The following is a 16,539-nucleotide window of genomic DNA, read 5'->3' on the forward strand; positions in this document are numbered from 1 at the left end:
GCTGTTGGCTGTTTGTCTGAATAGTGGAGACTGCACAAATCCAGTGATGACCTTGGATGTGGCAGCCAGGGTCTGGAGTAATTGCCTCCTTTGCCAGTCCTCTAGGGAGAGAAAAGGATGTTCCTCCTATGCACCACTTCCTAGGCCACGACCTCCATGACCTTGTCAGAGCATTGTGGCACCATCTTCCCCTGCTCTGACAACTTCACATGGTTTGTCCATCGCTAAGCAGGACAAACTCAGAATGCCAGTGCTCATCTGGGTGCACAGTGGTCTTTTAAACATGATGTGGATGCCAACAATGCTGGTCTTTTGGCAGAATGGAGAGCTGGATGGTGAGCTGTTCCAGGAATGACATGTAGTAAGATGGGGACAGATTCAGATAAGGGTGATGACATGGGGTGCTTCAGTGTAAAATCTCACTTGCAGCAAAAAATCCTCAAGTTGACAGAATTAGAACTTAGAGAGCTCTTATAAATATTTTCTAACTAATCTGTTCAGAAATATTATTGCACATCTCTCGAGCCTGATGAAGGACTTTTGCCTGAAACGTCGATTTTCCTGCTCCTCGGATGCTGCCTGACCTGCTGTACTTTTCCAGCACCACTCTAATCTAGACTCTGGTTTCCAGCATCTGCAATCCTCACTTTTGCCTAGAATTAGAACTTAGCCCAAAAAAATCAGGCTCAGCAAAATTGAATCTGAAACAAATATCTTTCTCAAATCAAGTAACTTATTGAACAAGATTTAATTCTCCACGTTTTGATAGAAAGAGAGATGAAATGATGGTCTGAAAAGAAGCAAGGTCCCATCTGTTGCCATATGAGTGCGTTGAACATAAAGAGATGAATTGATAGCCCAAGATGGCCTACTGTGCAAATGAAATAAAGTCATTATCCCGAACTAATTGAGAGCAGAAATGCTAAAGTGTATCAGTGCAAGCCATCAACGGATTGAGTCAAGCTTGAGGAAAGCAAAAAATGTGCTCTACCAGCCAAACATAAGCAACAAAATCAAGGCTTGCATCAGCCAGTAATGAGTAACAAGCTAAGCAAGCTAGAGAGCTATTGGTGACACAGCAGTAGATCTCTTCATTCTCATGGGAACTCATTACCCTGTCACATAGACTGTTATTCTGACTGCTGGGAGATGACCTAGTTGACCTCAACAATTACAGCTGTTATTACTGAATGTCTGAAAATGCATTTCAGCTATTATGGCATTCGCATCATTTTGATTATGACAATGGCCCTTCAGTTCATAAGTGAAGTATCCACCCCTCATAAAGGATTGGGAAATTCATTGCTGCACGTCCTGTCCACACTCGCCCCAATCAAATGGAAAAGCTGATAGCACATGAAAATTACTGAAGGAAAAATTTTAAAAAATCAAACAAATTGAATACAGAGGCAATCCTCAGCGAAAGAAAACATACCTACTGAAGGCATGGAGAGCTATGTCACACTGCCACAAAACTTTCTTTTAATAGCAAAAAAGCTATTGAGGCCCAAAGTATTTTGACAAATGAAAGTCAAGACACAAACTTTCAACAATGTCAACAAGAATCAGCCCAAGTAGAAACTTGAGACATGTATAAAGCAACCCCATCACCTCAATCAAACACAATGAACAACCAGATATGCTGTCACACCCCATCATAGGCACATACACACATCAGGAGAAGTTGTTCCTCAACTGCACATGATCCATCGGCAAGGTGTTCACCCATTACCTGCACAGTTCACAGATTCCACCATCCCTGCCACCCGGCACCACCACACCTCCCGACTGTCCCCGTCCCCCCCCCGCCCTCAACCCCTCCACTTCAAAAGTAGAAATTGAATAACAGGTACTGCAGCAACAACAAATAATGTGGGAATGATGCAACTGACACATACAATCATAATGTGCACACATATGATTAAGAGGCCAACACAATTTAAAAACTATGTACGTAATGTCTGTATGGGGACTAATGAGAATAGTGAGCTGTTAATTTGTAAATAGAATCATGTATATGAGGTAACTCAAAATGAACATGATAATGGATGCAATTTATTTCTATTTTCATGTTATGAAAGGAGGATGTTTGGGATAAAAATGGAATTGTATCAATTTGCCTTCTGATTTGCTGTTATGTGACCTCTAATGGCTAAGAATTGCAATATTTCAATAAAGTCACAGTATAGGCCAGATTATTGCCTTGAGAACTCAAAACAACTATAAGCTATTCCATAGCCAGCATTACTTTCTGGAGCAAAGATAATTTACATTGCAAGATGTACAATTCTCCACAAGGTCAATTGTTTCTTATTTTTGTCAGCTGTGTTATTGAGCTAAGAGGTAATGAGTATGCAAGGTGATTCATGCTTGGTTAGCTTTATTTCACTGAAAGGAAGTACCTTCATCACATCTGATCATGAAAATTTAATTTGCACCAAATGCATAAGTTATGTGCATGCTGAAATCTTTAGCAAGTAAAGAGATCTGGCATGGGAACTCTATTCCACCAATGTCTTAACGCAGATTGCGTGGGTGAATAGCTGATTCTTTCTTTCTCCCTCTCTCTCGTTCTGCAAATGTTGCAAGATCTTCTTGTGACATTTTCTGATTTTAGTTCTGATTTCCTGCATACAAATTTATAATCTTCTGAGGCATTACTGATGTTTCGTACTGGGGAAGAAAATATAATTATAGCCTCTATGAAATGCACAAAATTTGACACCAGAATCTGCTGGGACTGATCAGGGCCAAAACTGCACTGGATGCCATTGTGACTTCAGCAGCTAATGGTTGTCCAGGTGCCTATCAATACATATTAGGCTCCTTTAAATATGCAGTTGGAGCTCTGTTCCTTTTGCCATGACCTGAGTGTGAAGTTCATGTAGTAATGGTTGGAGCTTGTGTTATACATACTTCATCCAGTTGCAGCAGACCCTAAGGATTATGGGATGTTCAAATGGATCGCATGAAGTTGCTCCAAAACATTGAGTGTTTCTCTGTGGCCCACAGAAATACTCTATCTCTGTGCCAAGGCCCCATTCCTCTCTGATTGCCTTCCATCCACCCAAATCCAACCCAAATTTCGTGGATGCTTGAAATCTAAAACATACGCAAGTTAGGCTGCATTTATGGAGGGTGAAACAGATTTAAAATTTTGGGTTAAGGGCCTTTCATCCATAATAAATGTGAATATAAAACTACTATCCACTTCTATAAATGTGAACGTATGTTAGAAATGTGGTACATTGTTGCCAGTAGCAACTAAATATAAAAAGTTATTAAAACTTGAGAATATTTCCCATTAAAGCATGAAAACTGTTTGAATTCCTACCCTCCCACCCCCCTGACAAAAGATAACTTGCAGCCAGGTCTCTTCCTAACCTTTGACATTTTCCTTATTATCTAATACTTTTTTATTCTCAGATACTGTTCGAAACAATAAACTGCTTTATATCAAGAATTCATTATTTTTAAAGTTACTTTTTCTATATACAGATTTCCATTGAGTTTACCTTTTAAAAAGGGCAAAATCTCCAAAGTCCTACTGGACCATCGGGATGCTGTCTCAATATAGAGAGATGGCTGGTGATGGTTTAATCTGAGGGTTATCACGTCTCAGGCAAGGAGAGAGATTGAGAAGGAGAGCCCTTCATGGTAACCTTAGCTGGTGAGGGAATTGAAGCCACACTGTTACTCTACGTTTTCAAACAGCCATCCAGCTAATGCCAGAGTTTATCCTCCATGTCTGTCCCAGGACTTCTCTTCATCTATCAGCACCAACATGCCCTTCTCCCCCTTTCTCCTTTTTGTGCTTTCCAACTACTCTTTAAATGCATCTACAGTAGAATCTCAATTATCCGAATGAGATGTTTTTGGTAAGGTAACTAATCATTTGGATAATCAATCTGATCGTAAACAAATGGCAATTTATGCATGCTGGTTATCCAAATATTTCTCATTATCTGGCAATGCTTGCAATAATGATATTTAACTGATTTGCTAAGTTGCCTAATGTCATTTTTACGGGACCTTGAGATCTTGTTCGTATAATCCGAAAGTCGAATAATTGATGTTCAGATAATCAAAGTTGCTCTGTATACTATTTTCCTTTGTTGTAGCATGTTCCACAGTCTTGGGAACCTATTGGTAAATAAGTTTCTCCTGGTTTTCTGATTATTAGTTGATATTTTTGGAGCTTGTGTTAGGAGTCCTCCAATGTGAGGCATCTCAACATCTGTCTTATGAAACTCCTTCATAATTTGGGCTATTAGGTTACAACTCAGCTTTTGCTTTTGTAGAGAAAAGAGTCCCATATCGTGCAGCCTTTGCACATAAATACATCCTCTCACTTAGAGTCATAGATTTATACAGCACAGAAATAGACCTTTCAGTCCAACTTGTCCATGCCAGCCAGATATCTTAAATTGGTCTAGTACTTTTTGCCAGCATTTTGCCTATATCCCTCTGAACCCTTCCTATTCATATACCCATCCAGATGCCTTTTAACGCAGTACTCATCTTCACCAGTTCCTCTAGCAACTTGTTCCATACACACACCACCCTCTGAATGATAAAGTTGCCTCTCAGGTCCTTTTAAATTTTTCCCCTCTTACCTTAAATCAATGCTCTTTAGTTTTGGACTCCCCAATCCTGAGTAAAGAACTTGGCTATTCACCCTATTCATGCCCCTCATAATTTTATAAACCTCTATGAGGTCATCTCTCAGCCTCCGATGCTCCAGGGCAAAGGCCCCCAGCCTATGCTCCAGGGCAAAGGCCCCCAGCCTATTTAGCCTCTCCCTATAGCTCAAAGCCTTAATCTTGGCAACATCTTTCGAAATCTTTCCTGAAGCTTTTCAAGTTTCACAACATATTTTCTATAGCAGGGAGACCAGAATTGAAGGCAGTATTCTAAAAGTAGCCTTACCAATGTCCTTCTGTTATCATTTTTGTGAATTCTTACCCCATGGTCCTTCATTACAGTATGGAAACTAGAACTATATAAATACTCTGAAGGTGGTCTAATCAATGCTAAAATGAATGTAAAAATTAACAGACTTTCATACATCTGTTCTATTTTTCAATACCATAGTTCTCAAAATGAACCTACTCATTGGTTTGTCTTCTTATTACTTGGTTATTATGGCCTGCATTACAATTGTTGATATTTTATGTATGGGTATCCCTGGATTCTCTGTCGCTATTTAGACACTCATTACCCAAGCTGTATGCGGCAACCTTATTCATCCCAATGAACTGTAACATCCCACATTCTTGTTTTGATTTTGCATAATGTTGCCAATTTTCTTGTTTAGAGCTCTGGGACCTTTCATTGTAATGCTTGGGAAAATTATCGTTGACCTCTTGAAGTTCCTCTTTCTCTACGGAGAGTTTTACATTCCTTTTGCTTGTGCATTTTGGATAATATTTGGTGGTAAGTCTTGTTTTTACTTGCAGACCATTGGTTGGAAAATGCATTCTATCTTTTTGTTGGGACTGGAGGATCATATTTCTTTTCCGGACAAAAGACCAGCAAATGCCCATATTCTCAATAATTAACTATTAATCAGATTGCAGAAGGGCGGGGTCCATAAAGAAGTAATTTCTGCCAATATTCTCATTAGTGGGCCATTAACAGGCGCTCTCCCATTTCTCATTAAAAGGGGAATTTCAACCCTGTGATCAGAACACTGAAAGCTACTGATATAAGGATTACAGAATCATGTCTCACCCAGAAGGTAGGAATTATTTTAAAATTAAGGGTAATAAAGATAGCACAAAGACCAGAAGTGATAGGAGTAATTGTATATCTCAGGAGAGTTTGGAAATTGAGAGTGATTCATTTGATATTCTTGAGATAAAAGTAAAAATGAAATAGTCTTGTTTGAGCCATCAAGAAGGTGGAGGAGAACACAAAAAATCTAAACATACCACAAACACCATAAGTAGAATAGTGACGGTAGATTTTAGAATGCTCTAAGAAGAATTGATGATATCAATAACATCAGTCATCAGTACACAGTGTATTTAAGCTCATGATGCATATGCTTTCTAAAGCAAACATTTTAATCATATTCCCTGTGGATAATTATAAATTGGATAATGTTTGTGTTGATTGCAAAAGGTGGGAAGTCTATTTCTGGGCCCATTTACATCAAAAGTGCACAGTTTAGAGAGAATTTCAAAGGAACCAATGCTTGCTTAGAATAAATGTTGTAATTCAAACCACATTTGAAGATTGGCATTTGTTCTATTCCTACAAGCCCCACACTGAGCTTTGCTACTTTGTTAGAACTGGTCCAACATTCTGGGGCCTTGGATTCAGCACCCAATTACAGGTACAATGGACCTGTTCCAAACGTACTTATGAGATCCACCCCAGAATTCAAGATTCTCTCAGTGGCTTCCACTTTGGATCACTTTGGATTCTACTCTACCACAGTTCTGTCAGTGGGCCCTTCAGAACTTAGAAAATTCTGAGAAAGGACAATCTCAGAAAGTGCAAATTGTGTACCTACATTTCCTGTTTTTGTTTTCTAAATACAGTCAATTTACAGTGTAACAATGGGGAAATGATTTGGAGATGTCAGTGTTGGATTGGGGTTAAAAATTACACAACACCAGGTTATAGTCCAACAGGTAAATTTGGAAGCACTAGCTTTCAGAGCGCTGGTCATTCACAACCACCTTATGAAGGAGCAGCGCTCAGAAAGCCAGTACTTCCAAATAAACCTGTTGAACTATAACCTGGTTTTATGTGATTTTTAACTTTTTACAAGGGGGAAAGGTAGGGTTAAACAAATCCAGAGTTCTCTGGATGATTACAGAGATTAAATAAAGCAGACGAAAGGGTGCATGGGAGAAATATGGTTAATAAGGTGGATAATTTAATTGAGGGATCTGGCAGCCTTTTAGAGTCATAGAGTCATAGAGATGTACAGCATGGAAACAGAGCCTTCAGTCCAACTCATCCAAACCCACCAGATATCCTAAATAAATTTAATCCCATTTGCCAACACTTGGCCCATATCCGTCCAAACCTTTTCTATTCATATACCTATCCAGATGCTTGTTAAATGTTGTAATTGTATCAGCCTCCACCACTTGCTCTGGCAGCTCATTCTATACACGCACCACTCTCTGTGTGAAAAGGTTGCCCATTGGGTCCCTTTTAAATTTTCCCCTCTCACTCTAAACCTGTGCCCTCTAGTGCTGGACTCCCCTACTCTGGGGAAAATACCTTGTCTATTTCCATGCCATTATGATCTTATAAACCTCTATAATGTCATCCCTCAGCATCTGAGGTTCCAGGGAAAACAGTCCCAGCCTGTTCAGCCTCTAACTAAAGCTCAAATCCTCCATCCCTGGTAACATACTTGCAAATCTTTTCTGAACCCTTTCAGGTTTCACAACATTCTTCCGATAGGAGGGAGACCAGAATTGTACACAATATTCCAAAAATGGCCTAAACAATGTTTGTCTCATATGAAAATGGTTTACAACTCAGTGGTGAATTCTGTGCTCAGGAAACTAGTATCTCTGAGATTCTAACCTGAGGAAATAGAGAACTTTTACTTGTAACTTTTAACTATATCACTGTTAGTTAATTGTTGCTGGGTCAAAATCCTGGAACTCCCTCCAAACAGCACTGTGAATGTCCTTACACCCCAAGAGATCAAAGCTCTGTAGGATGGGCAATAAATGTTGATCCAGCCAGCAACACCCACATCACATGAACAATTTTTTTAAACTTGAGGCTGAGTATGTAGAGGGTTCAGAGGTGAAGTGAAAAAAAATTTAAGCGAAGAAACTGGCAACTAATGTAAAAGTGAATCCAAATGTCTTCATATAGCTATGTGAGTAATTAATAATGGGAAAAAAAGTAATGAAGCAGATTTGTGACCTTAAAAGAAATTTAGGTCGAGGCAAAGATGCATGACAGAGTTACTAAGTTAGTTCTTTACATTTGTCTTCAACAGGACAGAAGATGCTGCTAAAGTCAAAGGAATATAAGAGTTAGGAACAAAGACATTTGGCTTTTGAGCCTGGTCCATCATTTATTAAGATCATGGCTGTTCTGGTTATAGTGTCAGCTCTATTTTCCTGTCTGCATCCCATAATTTGTGTAACCAGGTTCCATTTTTTTACTTGGTACAAGGGTTTTATTCCATAGATTGGGAATTTTGAATCTTTAAAGAAGGTTCGGCTCTGGAGAACTGAAAAACTATCCAAATATTTAAGTGATAAGCCCTTTTAAAAATCAAAAATAAACTACCTGGCTTTGTCTGGGTGACCTGATCTAGAAGTTTCAATACTTGTTCATTGACATAATGTTAAAAGCTGCCATTAGTTCATTATTTAATGTTTGGCTGACTTCAATAATTTCATTTTTTATTGTGGCGGCATAATAAGTAAACAATTTTAAAGTTTTCATGACAGTTCCAAGAGTTACTAAATAATTCCCTTGTTTGTGGTCATTAATACAAAACGTTCCTTTTGAAAGGAAATAATTACATTCAGGAATTTAAATATATTTCAAGGGTTTTCATGGATTTTGAAAAAATATTAGTGTCTGCTTTTTAGAAAGTTATTTTATTACAGCATGTCTCCTGAAGTCTGCCAATGGAATATATAAGGGCAAAGGGTGATGATGACGACATGGGTTGGCATGAATTGGCACCTTGTTGGCAAAGGGCTATAAGAGACAATGGATATGCGTGGGATGTCATGAGTTTACATTAAGTGGTGTAACTGCTGTAAAAAAAATGGGGATGAGTAAGTGTATGAGTTATAATCGGTTCAAAAGACACAATGGGAATGAATTGATGGCATAGGGGGAGTAAGGGCTGAGGGCTAGAGGACCTAACATTTAACAAAATAACTGAGATGAAGTCTCAGAGAATAGAGATAGGTTTATAAACAATATATTTCAGCACTTGGCAGTCCCCGTGGCCATCTCTGAGTTGCAGCCAGTGACAATAGGCCAGATTGCTTTCTGTACCTTTATCCCCAGGAGAAAAATAATACTATTAAAGGCATTTTTACCAATGGCAGGTGTACCAAGCCAGGATATTTTCCAACCTAAGGTGCTGGCCTCAGTAGGGAAAATCCAGAACTATTCCTTCACTGTTGCTGAATCAAAATCTCGATCCCCACCCTCAACATTATTATGTGTCTACATACAACAAATAGGCTATAGCAATTGAAGAAGAGAACTCACCACCACCTTCTCAAAGGTATGTAGGGATGGGGAAAAAAATAAATGCTTGGCTTGCCGATGACATTCACATCCCATCAAAGCATACATAAAATCAAAAATTATCCAAAACCACTGTGGGAAGTAAAGGTGCATATCACAGAGGCACTGGTTAGCAACTTCTACTGCACTTTCAAAAGAAATGTAGTGCATTGGAGAATTGAAAATATTAAACTGTTGTTGATGAAAGGGTGAAAGGATAAATTGACAGATCAGTCAGTTTCATAGCATTGGTGTGAAAGATTTCATAAACAATAATTCATTCATTCGGAAAAATGTGTATTAATTTTTTTATTCATTGATGGGATTTGGCATCATTAGCTGGATGACCATTTTTTACCCATCCCTAGTTGCCCATAAGAAATTGGTGGTGAGCTGTATTCTTGATGTTGTGAAACTTGAAAGGATTCAGAAAAGATTTACAAGGATGTTGCCAGGGTTGGAGGATTTGAACTATAGAGAGAGGCTGAATAGGCTGGGGCGGTTTTCCCTGGAGCGTCGGAGGCTGAGGGATGACCTTATAGAAGTTTATAAAATCATGAGGAGCATGGATAGGATAAATAGGGGTGGGGGAGTCCAGAACTAGAGGGCATAGGTTCAGGTTGAGAGGGGAAAGATATAAAAGAGACCTAAGGGGCAACTTTTTCACAGAGAGGGTGGGACGTGTATGGAATGAGCTGCCAGAGGAAGTGGTGGAGACTATGCAATTGCAACATTTAAAAGGCACCTGGATGGGTGTATGAATAGAAAGGGTTTGAAGGGATATGGGGCAAGTGCTGGCAAGTGGGATGAGATTAGGTTGGGATATCTGGTCGGCATGGCTGAGTGGAACCGAAGGGTCTGTTTCCGTGCTGTACAACTCTATGACTCTATGACTCTAATCACTGCAGTCCATGTAGTGTAGCTAGACCCACAATGTCCTTTGGGAGGGTTTTCCAGGATTTTGGCCCAATGGCACTGAAGGGACGGCAATGATATATTTCCAAGTCGGGATGGTTTATGACTTGGAGGAGAACTTGCAGATAGTGGTATTCCTATCTTTCTGCTGCCCTTCTCCTTCTAGATGGTAGTGGTTAAGGAATCAAGACATCAAGTTAATTCAGGAAAGCCAACACAGATTTGTTAAGGAAGAATTGTGTTTAACTAAGGTTTGTTTGATTTTTTTTTGTGGTAACAGTATTAACGAGGGTTGTGTGGTTAATGTAATGTGCATGTGCTTCCAAAAGTCAGTTGATAAAGTGTCACATAATAAGCTTGTCAGAAATGTGTGAACCCATAGGAGTAAAAGGGGCAGGAGCAGCTTGGCTACAAAACTGGTTTTGTGACATGCCATCAGAGAATAGTGGTAATTCTGGACTGGAGGAAAGAATGGAGTAGGATTTCCCAGGGGACAGTTTTAGACACGATGGTTTTCATGATTTATAATAATGACTTAGACTTGGATGTTCAAGCACAATTGCAAACATTTGTGGGTGACACAAAACTTTGGAAGTATTATGAACTGTGTGGGGGCTAGTGATAAATGTCAAAATTACTTGAACAGATTGATGTAATGAGTAGACAACAATAGACAAACTTTGAGGCACACAGGTGTGAAGTGATTCATTTTGGCAGCAAAAAAGAGAACAAAGAATCTAAAGTACAAGGTACAATTCTAAAAGAGGTGCAGATGCAGAATGATTTGGGTACATTTAGGCAAATATTAAAGATGACAGGGCGGGCTGAGAAAATGCTTCATAGAGCATACATGATCTTGGGATTTATAAATAGGGCCATAAGTTAACTAACTTGTATAACACATTAATTTGCCTCAAACTGAGTATTATGTTCAGTTATTGGCATTAGGCAATCATAAGGTTGTGAAGACATGAGAAACAGTGCAGCAAAAATTCATGAGAATAGCTCCAGAGATAAGGAATTTCAGTTACATGGATAGATCGGAACACCTGAGTCTAGTTTCCTGAGAGTAGAAAAGATTCAGAAGAGACTTCATAGAAATGTTCAAAATTCACGAGGAGTTTGGACAGAGTGATGGAGAGAACCTGTTCCAGTCAGTGGATGAATCAAGAACCAGAAAACCCAGACTTAAGCTGATTGGTAATATCAGCACAATGACATGGAAATTTGTTTTATGCAATGAATGGTCTGGAATGCACTGTCAGTGGCTGTCAAAGACAACTGGATAATTATCTGGTAATAAGTGGCCTCCTTCTGTGTTTTAACTTTTCTATGATTTGTTATTTTCCATCATTTCTATGCTTGTAGGGCTAGTATCAAACATGACAACTTTGCCCCAGATGATGTTTACTGTCTTTCGTATTACATTGGTTGATGATTATCGGTTTGATGACATGTATGTCCAGGATCCAGTCATGGCATATTTTCTCTGTGGAATGTTTCTTGGGGTCTCAAGCATTCTCTGCATCAATCTTCTAATTGCACTGCTATCTGACACGTTCCAAAGGTAAGTCTTTATGAAAGATATTTAAGTTGTAAAGGAGTCACATGTCATGTTACAAGGTCATTGGGTAAATGCAAAGATTTTTGCTTAATGGCACATGCCTTGGGTGACAGTGCTGGTGGTATGATAGATCTCAGAATCTGTGGATTAGAAGTACAAAAGGCTTCAGCTTCTTGATCCTGACTATGTTTATGGGAATTCAGTGATTCACAAGAGAGAATACAATCAGTTTCGGCTGTAATGACCCCCTCATAGAATGGCTTATAATAGTGAGTTTTCCAAGTACTTCCACGACCATCAGAACAATGATCAATATCTTGAGGTCAAGGAGTAAATTTGCGAAAGATGCAGCAAATGAGTCACAATTCACAAATGGAAGTGCTAGAAAAGAAATAAGAAAGCTAAATAACAAAGTGTAAACCCATTACATAGATATAGGTATAGATGGAAGATTGGCATTGTAATGGGCTTGTTTCCATTGTTTGTCATGCTCCTTGATTGTACTGTTAGATAACGTGCAATAGTGAAGGTCCAACCTTGTTTTGACTTCCTGGAAGGACATTTTCAAAACTGCAGAATGTCATAGAATGAGTGACATTTCCATGACAATGTACAAAGCAGCGCATAAGCAGAGAGGGAGGAAATACCAAACATGCTTTAATTAATGGCTAAAATATAGTCATAGAGTCATACAGCATGGAAACAGATCTTTCGTTCCAACCAGTCCAACCATGTTCCCAGGATTCAAAAGAAAATTAGAAAGTTAACTCTCCAGCACTTGAAGCAATGTAAAAACTTTCAGTGGAATGTCTTTTCGGTAGAGTCAAGAAAATTGCAGAGGAAAATATCCATGATGATTTAAATTGCTAAAGCATAAATAATGGAGTTGTAAGATAGGTATTTAAATTGGACCATGAGTTCAGAATTGTAGGAAGCAGATTCACAACTATTGCCGTGTTACAACAAAAAAGAGTATTTTCCAGTGATTGCATTCTGCGTTACAAAATCATACTCCTTGCAATAGCAATTTAATCTGTCAGTCAGTTTTGCCAAAAATATCTAAATAGATATTTATAAATGGGTTTCAGGATTACATTCACTGAATGAATTAAGATTGTAAATACTCTGTGGGAAATGATGGAGTGTGTATTCTTGAAAGATAGGAGCACCTGTGTACCTTGGTGATATTTTACTACATTAAAGGCAAAGTATAAATGCAAGTTGTTGACTGAAAATTATAGGGGCTACTCGATATTTTAGACCCAATGTTTTCTTACCATTAAGGTTTAGGGTACTGATACACTTTGGAAGATCTTGAGAGCCAATTGTGATATTGAAAAATATTGATAGGGTCATATGACAGCAGAAGTAGGGAATTGCTGTGAGAGCAGCTGTGTGTAAGTAGTGAAATTTGTTATGAAAATGGGAGTGGAGGCAAGTTGAGAGCTCAAATTGGGTGAAGGTTATGAGAGTGGAGAGGGGTTGTGAGAGAGAAACAATGGTTTTCTCCACAGTCAGTTGGCAGATTCTGATTTAGGCAGTAATGGACTTCAGAGTTCTATTCCTTTGGCCACACCATTTAACCCATTCCAGGGCTGACCTACTGGAATTACCATTTGAATATGTACACTGTTGCCTTCCATGAAGGGAAGTCATGATCCCAATTGTTGGTGCAATCATTATCCAGAGTTTTGGGAAACTTTATTTAAACAATACATTCATTGTCAATATGGTACAGGAACACCCATCAGAGTAGTAAGGGTCAAAGGAAAGACGTGCAGGTTGCATCATATATACCAATGATTGGTTATATTTATGCAGAACTTTCCCTCAAGTGAGGAGCAGTGTAGAGGGATTGGGGAGAGGACATGGTGCAGCAGTAGAATCAATGATGTGGTGATCTATTCTGTGCAATGAGGGAGATCTCTTACCCAGGCTTTCTTACATTTTTGTATTTGTAATTGATTTGCTTGATGTGCTTTTGTTAATTGTTGAAGCTCCTTATTTCAGGGTGTACGACAATGCAAATGCAAATGCAGCCATGCAACAGGCTAGCATGGTACTGTACGTTGAAGATCATCTCGGTCAGAAAAGAAAGAATACATTCAAAGAATATATTCATAACTCATGTGCACCTTTAGAAATATTTTTTGATGATGACCTGACAATGGACCAAGAAGATGATCTCAAAAAAGTAACCATTCAAATAAAGGTAGTGTAAATCTTTGAATGAAATCATGCTTGCTCAAACTGAGTGCATCAAAGTGTGAAAAACTGTGGTTTACATTTGAAAATTAGACTAATGGGGAGTTTAATATTGCAGTGGATTAACATGCTTGCCCTTAAGGGAATAATTTCATATTCAGTCCAAACCAACAAGCTATAGAAGGGAAAATTTACTTGAAGGCCTCCAGGCATTTCGCATCAATCTGAAATTTGATTCAATTTTTAACATTTTTAAATTCAAAATTGGTGATTGTAAAAGTGGCCTTCAAGCTGATTAGATTTTTTTTTTTACATTAGATTACATTACAGTGTGGAAACAGGCCCTTCGGCCCAACAAGTCCACACCGACCCGCCGAAGCGCAACCCACCCATACCCCTACATTTACCCCTTATCTAACACTACGGGCAATTTAGCATAGCCAATTCACCTGACCTGCACATCTTTGGACTGTGGGAGGAAACCAGAGCACCCGGAGGAAACCCACGCAGACACAGGGAGAACGTGCAAACTCCACACAGTCAGTCGCCTGAGGCGGGAATTGAACCCGGGTCGCAGGCGCTGTGAGGCAGCAGTGCTAACCACTGTGCCACCGTGCCACCCACTGATGGCTTCCTTATTCAAAAAATGTGGCACTGGAAAAGCACAGTGGAGCAGAAAGAGGGAGAATCGACATTTCAGGCATAAGCCCTCCATCATGAATGTAGGTGGGAAGGAAGATGGACAGATGGGACAGTTCAAGAGGGTGATGCCAAGGTGGAGGGTTGGAGCTGGGATGAGGAGTGGGGAGGGGAGATGAGGAAACTGGTGAAGTCAACACTGATGTTGTATGGTTGGAGGGTCATATAGTGGGCGCTGAGGCATTTTTCCTCCAGGTCTTGAGTGTCCTGGATTTGGCAGTGGTACGTGCCCAGGACTTGCATGTCCTTGGGGGAGTGGGAGTCGGTGTTGAAGTGGTCGACCATACAGTGGTGGGATTGTTTGGTGCTTGTGTTCCAGAGATGCTCCCTCAAAGTGGGTGAAGAGTTATGACAGTGGAGAGGGGTTGTGAGAGAAGAGCAATGGTTTTCTCCACAATCAATTGGCAGATTCTGATGTAGGCAGTAATGGACTTCAGAGTTCTATTCCTTCATCCACATCATTTAACCCAATTCCAGGGCTGACCTACTGGAGTTACCATTTCAATATCAGCACTGCTGCCTCAGGTGAAGGGGAACTCATGACTCCAATTGTTGGTGCGATCATTACCCAGAGTTTTGGGAAACTTGGTTTAAGCAATACATTCATTGTCAATATGGTACAGAAATACCCATCAGAGTAGTAAGAGTCAAAGGAACGACGTGCAGGTTGCATCATAAATACTAATGATTTGGTTATATTTATGCAGAACTTTCCTTCAAGTGATTAATGGAGGAGCAGTGTAGAGGGGTTGGGGAGAGGTTGGCGGAGCAGTAGTAGAATTAATGATGTGGTGATCTGTTTTGTGCAATGAGGGAGATCTCTTACCCAGGTTTTCTTACATTTTTGTATTTGTAATTGATTTGCTTGACGTGCGTTTGTTAATTGTTGAAGCTCCTTATTTCAGGGTGTAAGACAATGCAACTGCAAATGCAGCCATGCAACAGGCTAGCATGGTACTGTACGTTGAAGATCATCGTTTTGAAACATCGGAATGTTTCACAATTTGGCACCCTGGTCTCCCCAATGTAGAAGGGACCACATCGAGAGCAATAAGCACAGGAGATGAGGTGTTTGGATGTGCAGGAAAATCTCTGCTAGATGTGGAAGGATCCTTTGTGGCCTTGGATGAAAGTTGGGGGGAGAGATGGCACAGTTTTTACAGCTTTTGCAGTGGCAAGGGATGATGCTGCGTGTGGGTTGGTAGGGGGCGTGGACTTAACGATGCAGAATACCAATACGAGTGGGCATGGAAATATATCTTTGGTGGTGGGGTCTGATAGCAGGTGACAGAAATGGCAGAGGATAATGCGCTGTATCCAGAGATTAGTGGAGTGGAAGGTGAGGACCAGGGCGGGGAGTTCTACCCTTGTTGGGGTTGGAGGGGTGGGGTTCAAAAGTGGAGGTGTGAGAAGTGGAGGAGCTCCGCTGGAGGGCTTTTGAGCCAAACTGAGCCCACACCTCCCTCCTTACCTCCATCCAATGCCCCAAAGGATTCTTCCACATTTAGCAGAGATTTTCCTGCACATCCAAATACCTCATCTGTTCCTCTCGATGTGGTCTCCTCTAAATTGGGCAGACAGGATGCCAATTTATGGAACATTTCAGGGAATATCTCTGGGACACGTACACCAAATAATCCCACTGCCCTGTGGCCGACCACTTCAACTCCCCTTCCACTTGCCCAAGGACATAGAACATAGAACATAGAACATAGAAGAATACAGCGCAGTACAGGCCCTTCGGCCCTCGATGTTGCGCCGATCCAAGCCCACCTAACCTACACTAGCCCACTAACCACCATAAGCCTATCCAATGCCCGGATAGGGAGGGACAGACCACTGTAAACACCGGAGGAAACATCAAAGAAGCGCTTCGCAGGAGGCTCCCAAGCACTGACGATGTCGCCTAGCCAGGG

At 40.1% G+C, this 16,539-nt stretch overlaps 1 protein-coding gene across 2 annotated transcripts in view; it reads left to right on the forward strand.

Moving 5' to 3' along the window:
- Positions 1 to 16,539, forward strand: part of si:ch73-193i2.2 (transient receptor potential channel pyrexia) — a 68,142-nt gene that overhangs the window by 37,284 nt on the left and 14,319 nt on the right. For both annotated transcript variants that reach the window (XM_043689416.1, XM_043689418.1), the window contains exons 12-14: positions 5,318 to 5,436; positions 11,524 to 11,722; positions 13,730 to 13,931. In XM_043689416.1, coding sequence (XP_043545351.1) covers positions 5,318 to 5,436; positions 11,524 to 11,722; positions 13,730 to 13,931 — 520 coding nt within the window. The remainder of the gene's footprint in view (positions 1 to 5,317; positions 5,437 to 11,523; positions 11,723 to 13,729; positions 13,932 to 16,539) is intronic.

The sequence above is a fragment of the Chiloscyllium plagiosum genome, chromosome 4, assembly GCF_004010195.1.
Source record: "Chiloscyllium plagiosum isolate BGI_BamShark_2017 chromosome 4, ASM401019v2, whole genome shotgun sequence".
NCBI lineage: Eukaryota > Metazoa > Chordata > Chondrichthyes > Orectolobiformes > Hemiscylliidae > Chiloscyllium > Chiloscyllium plagiosum.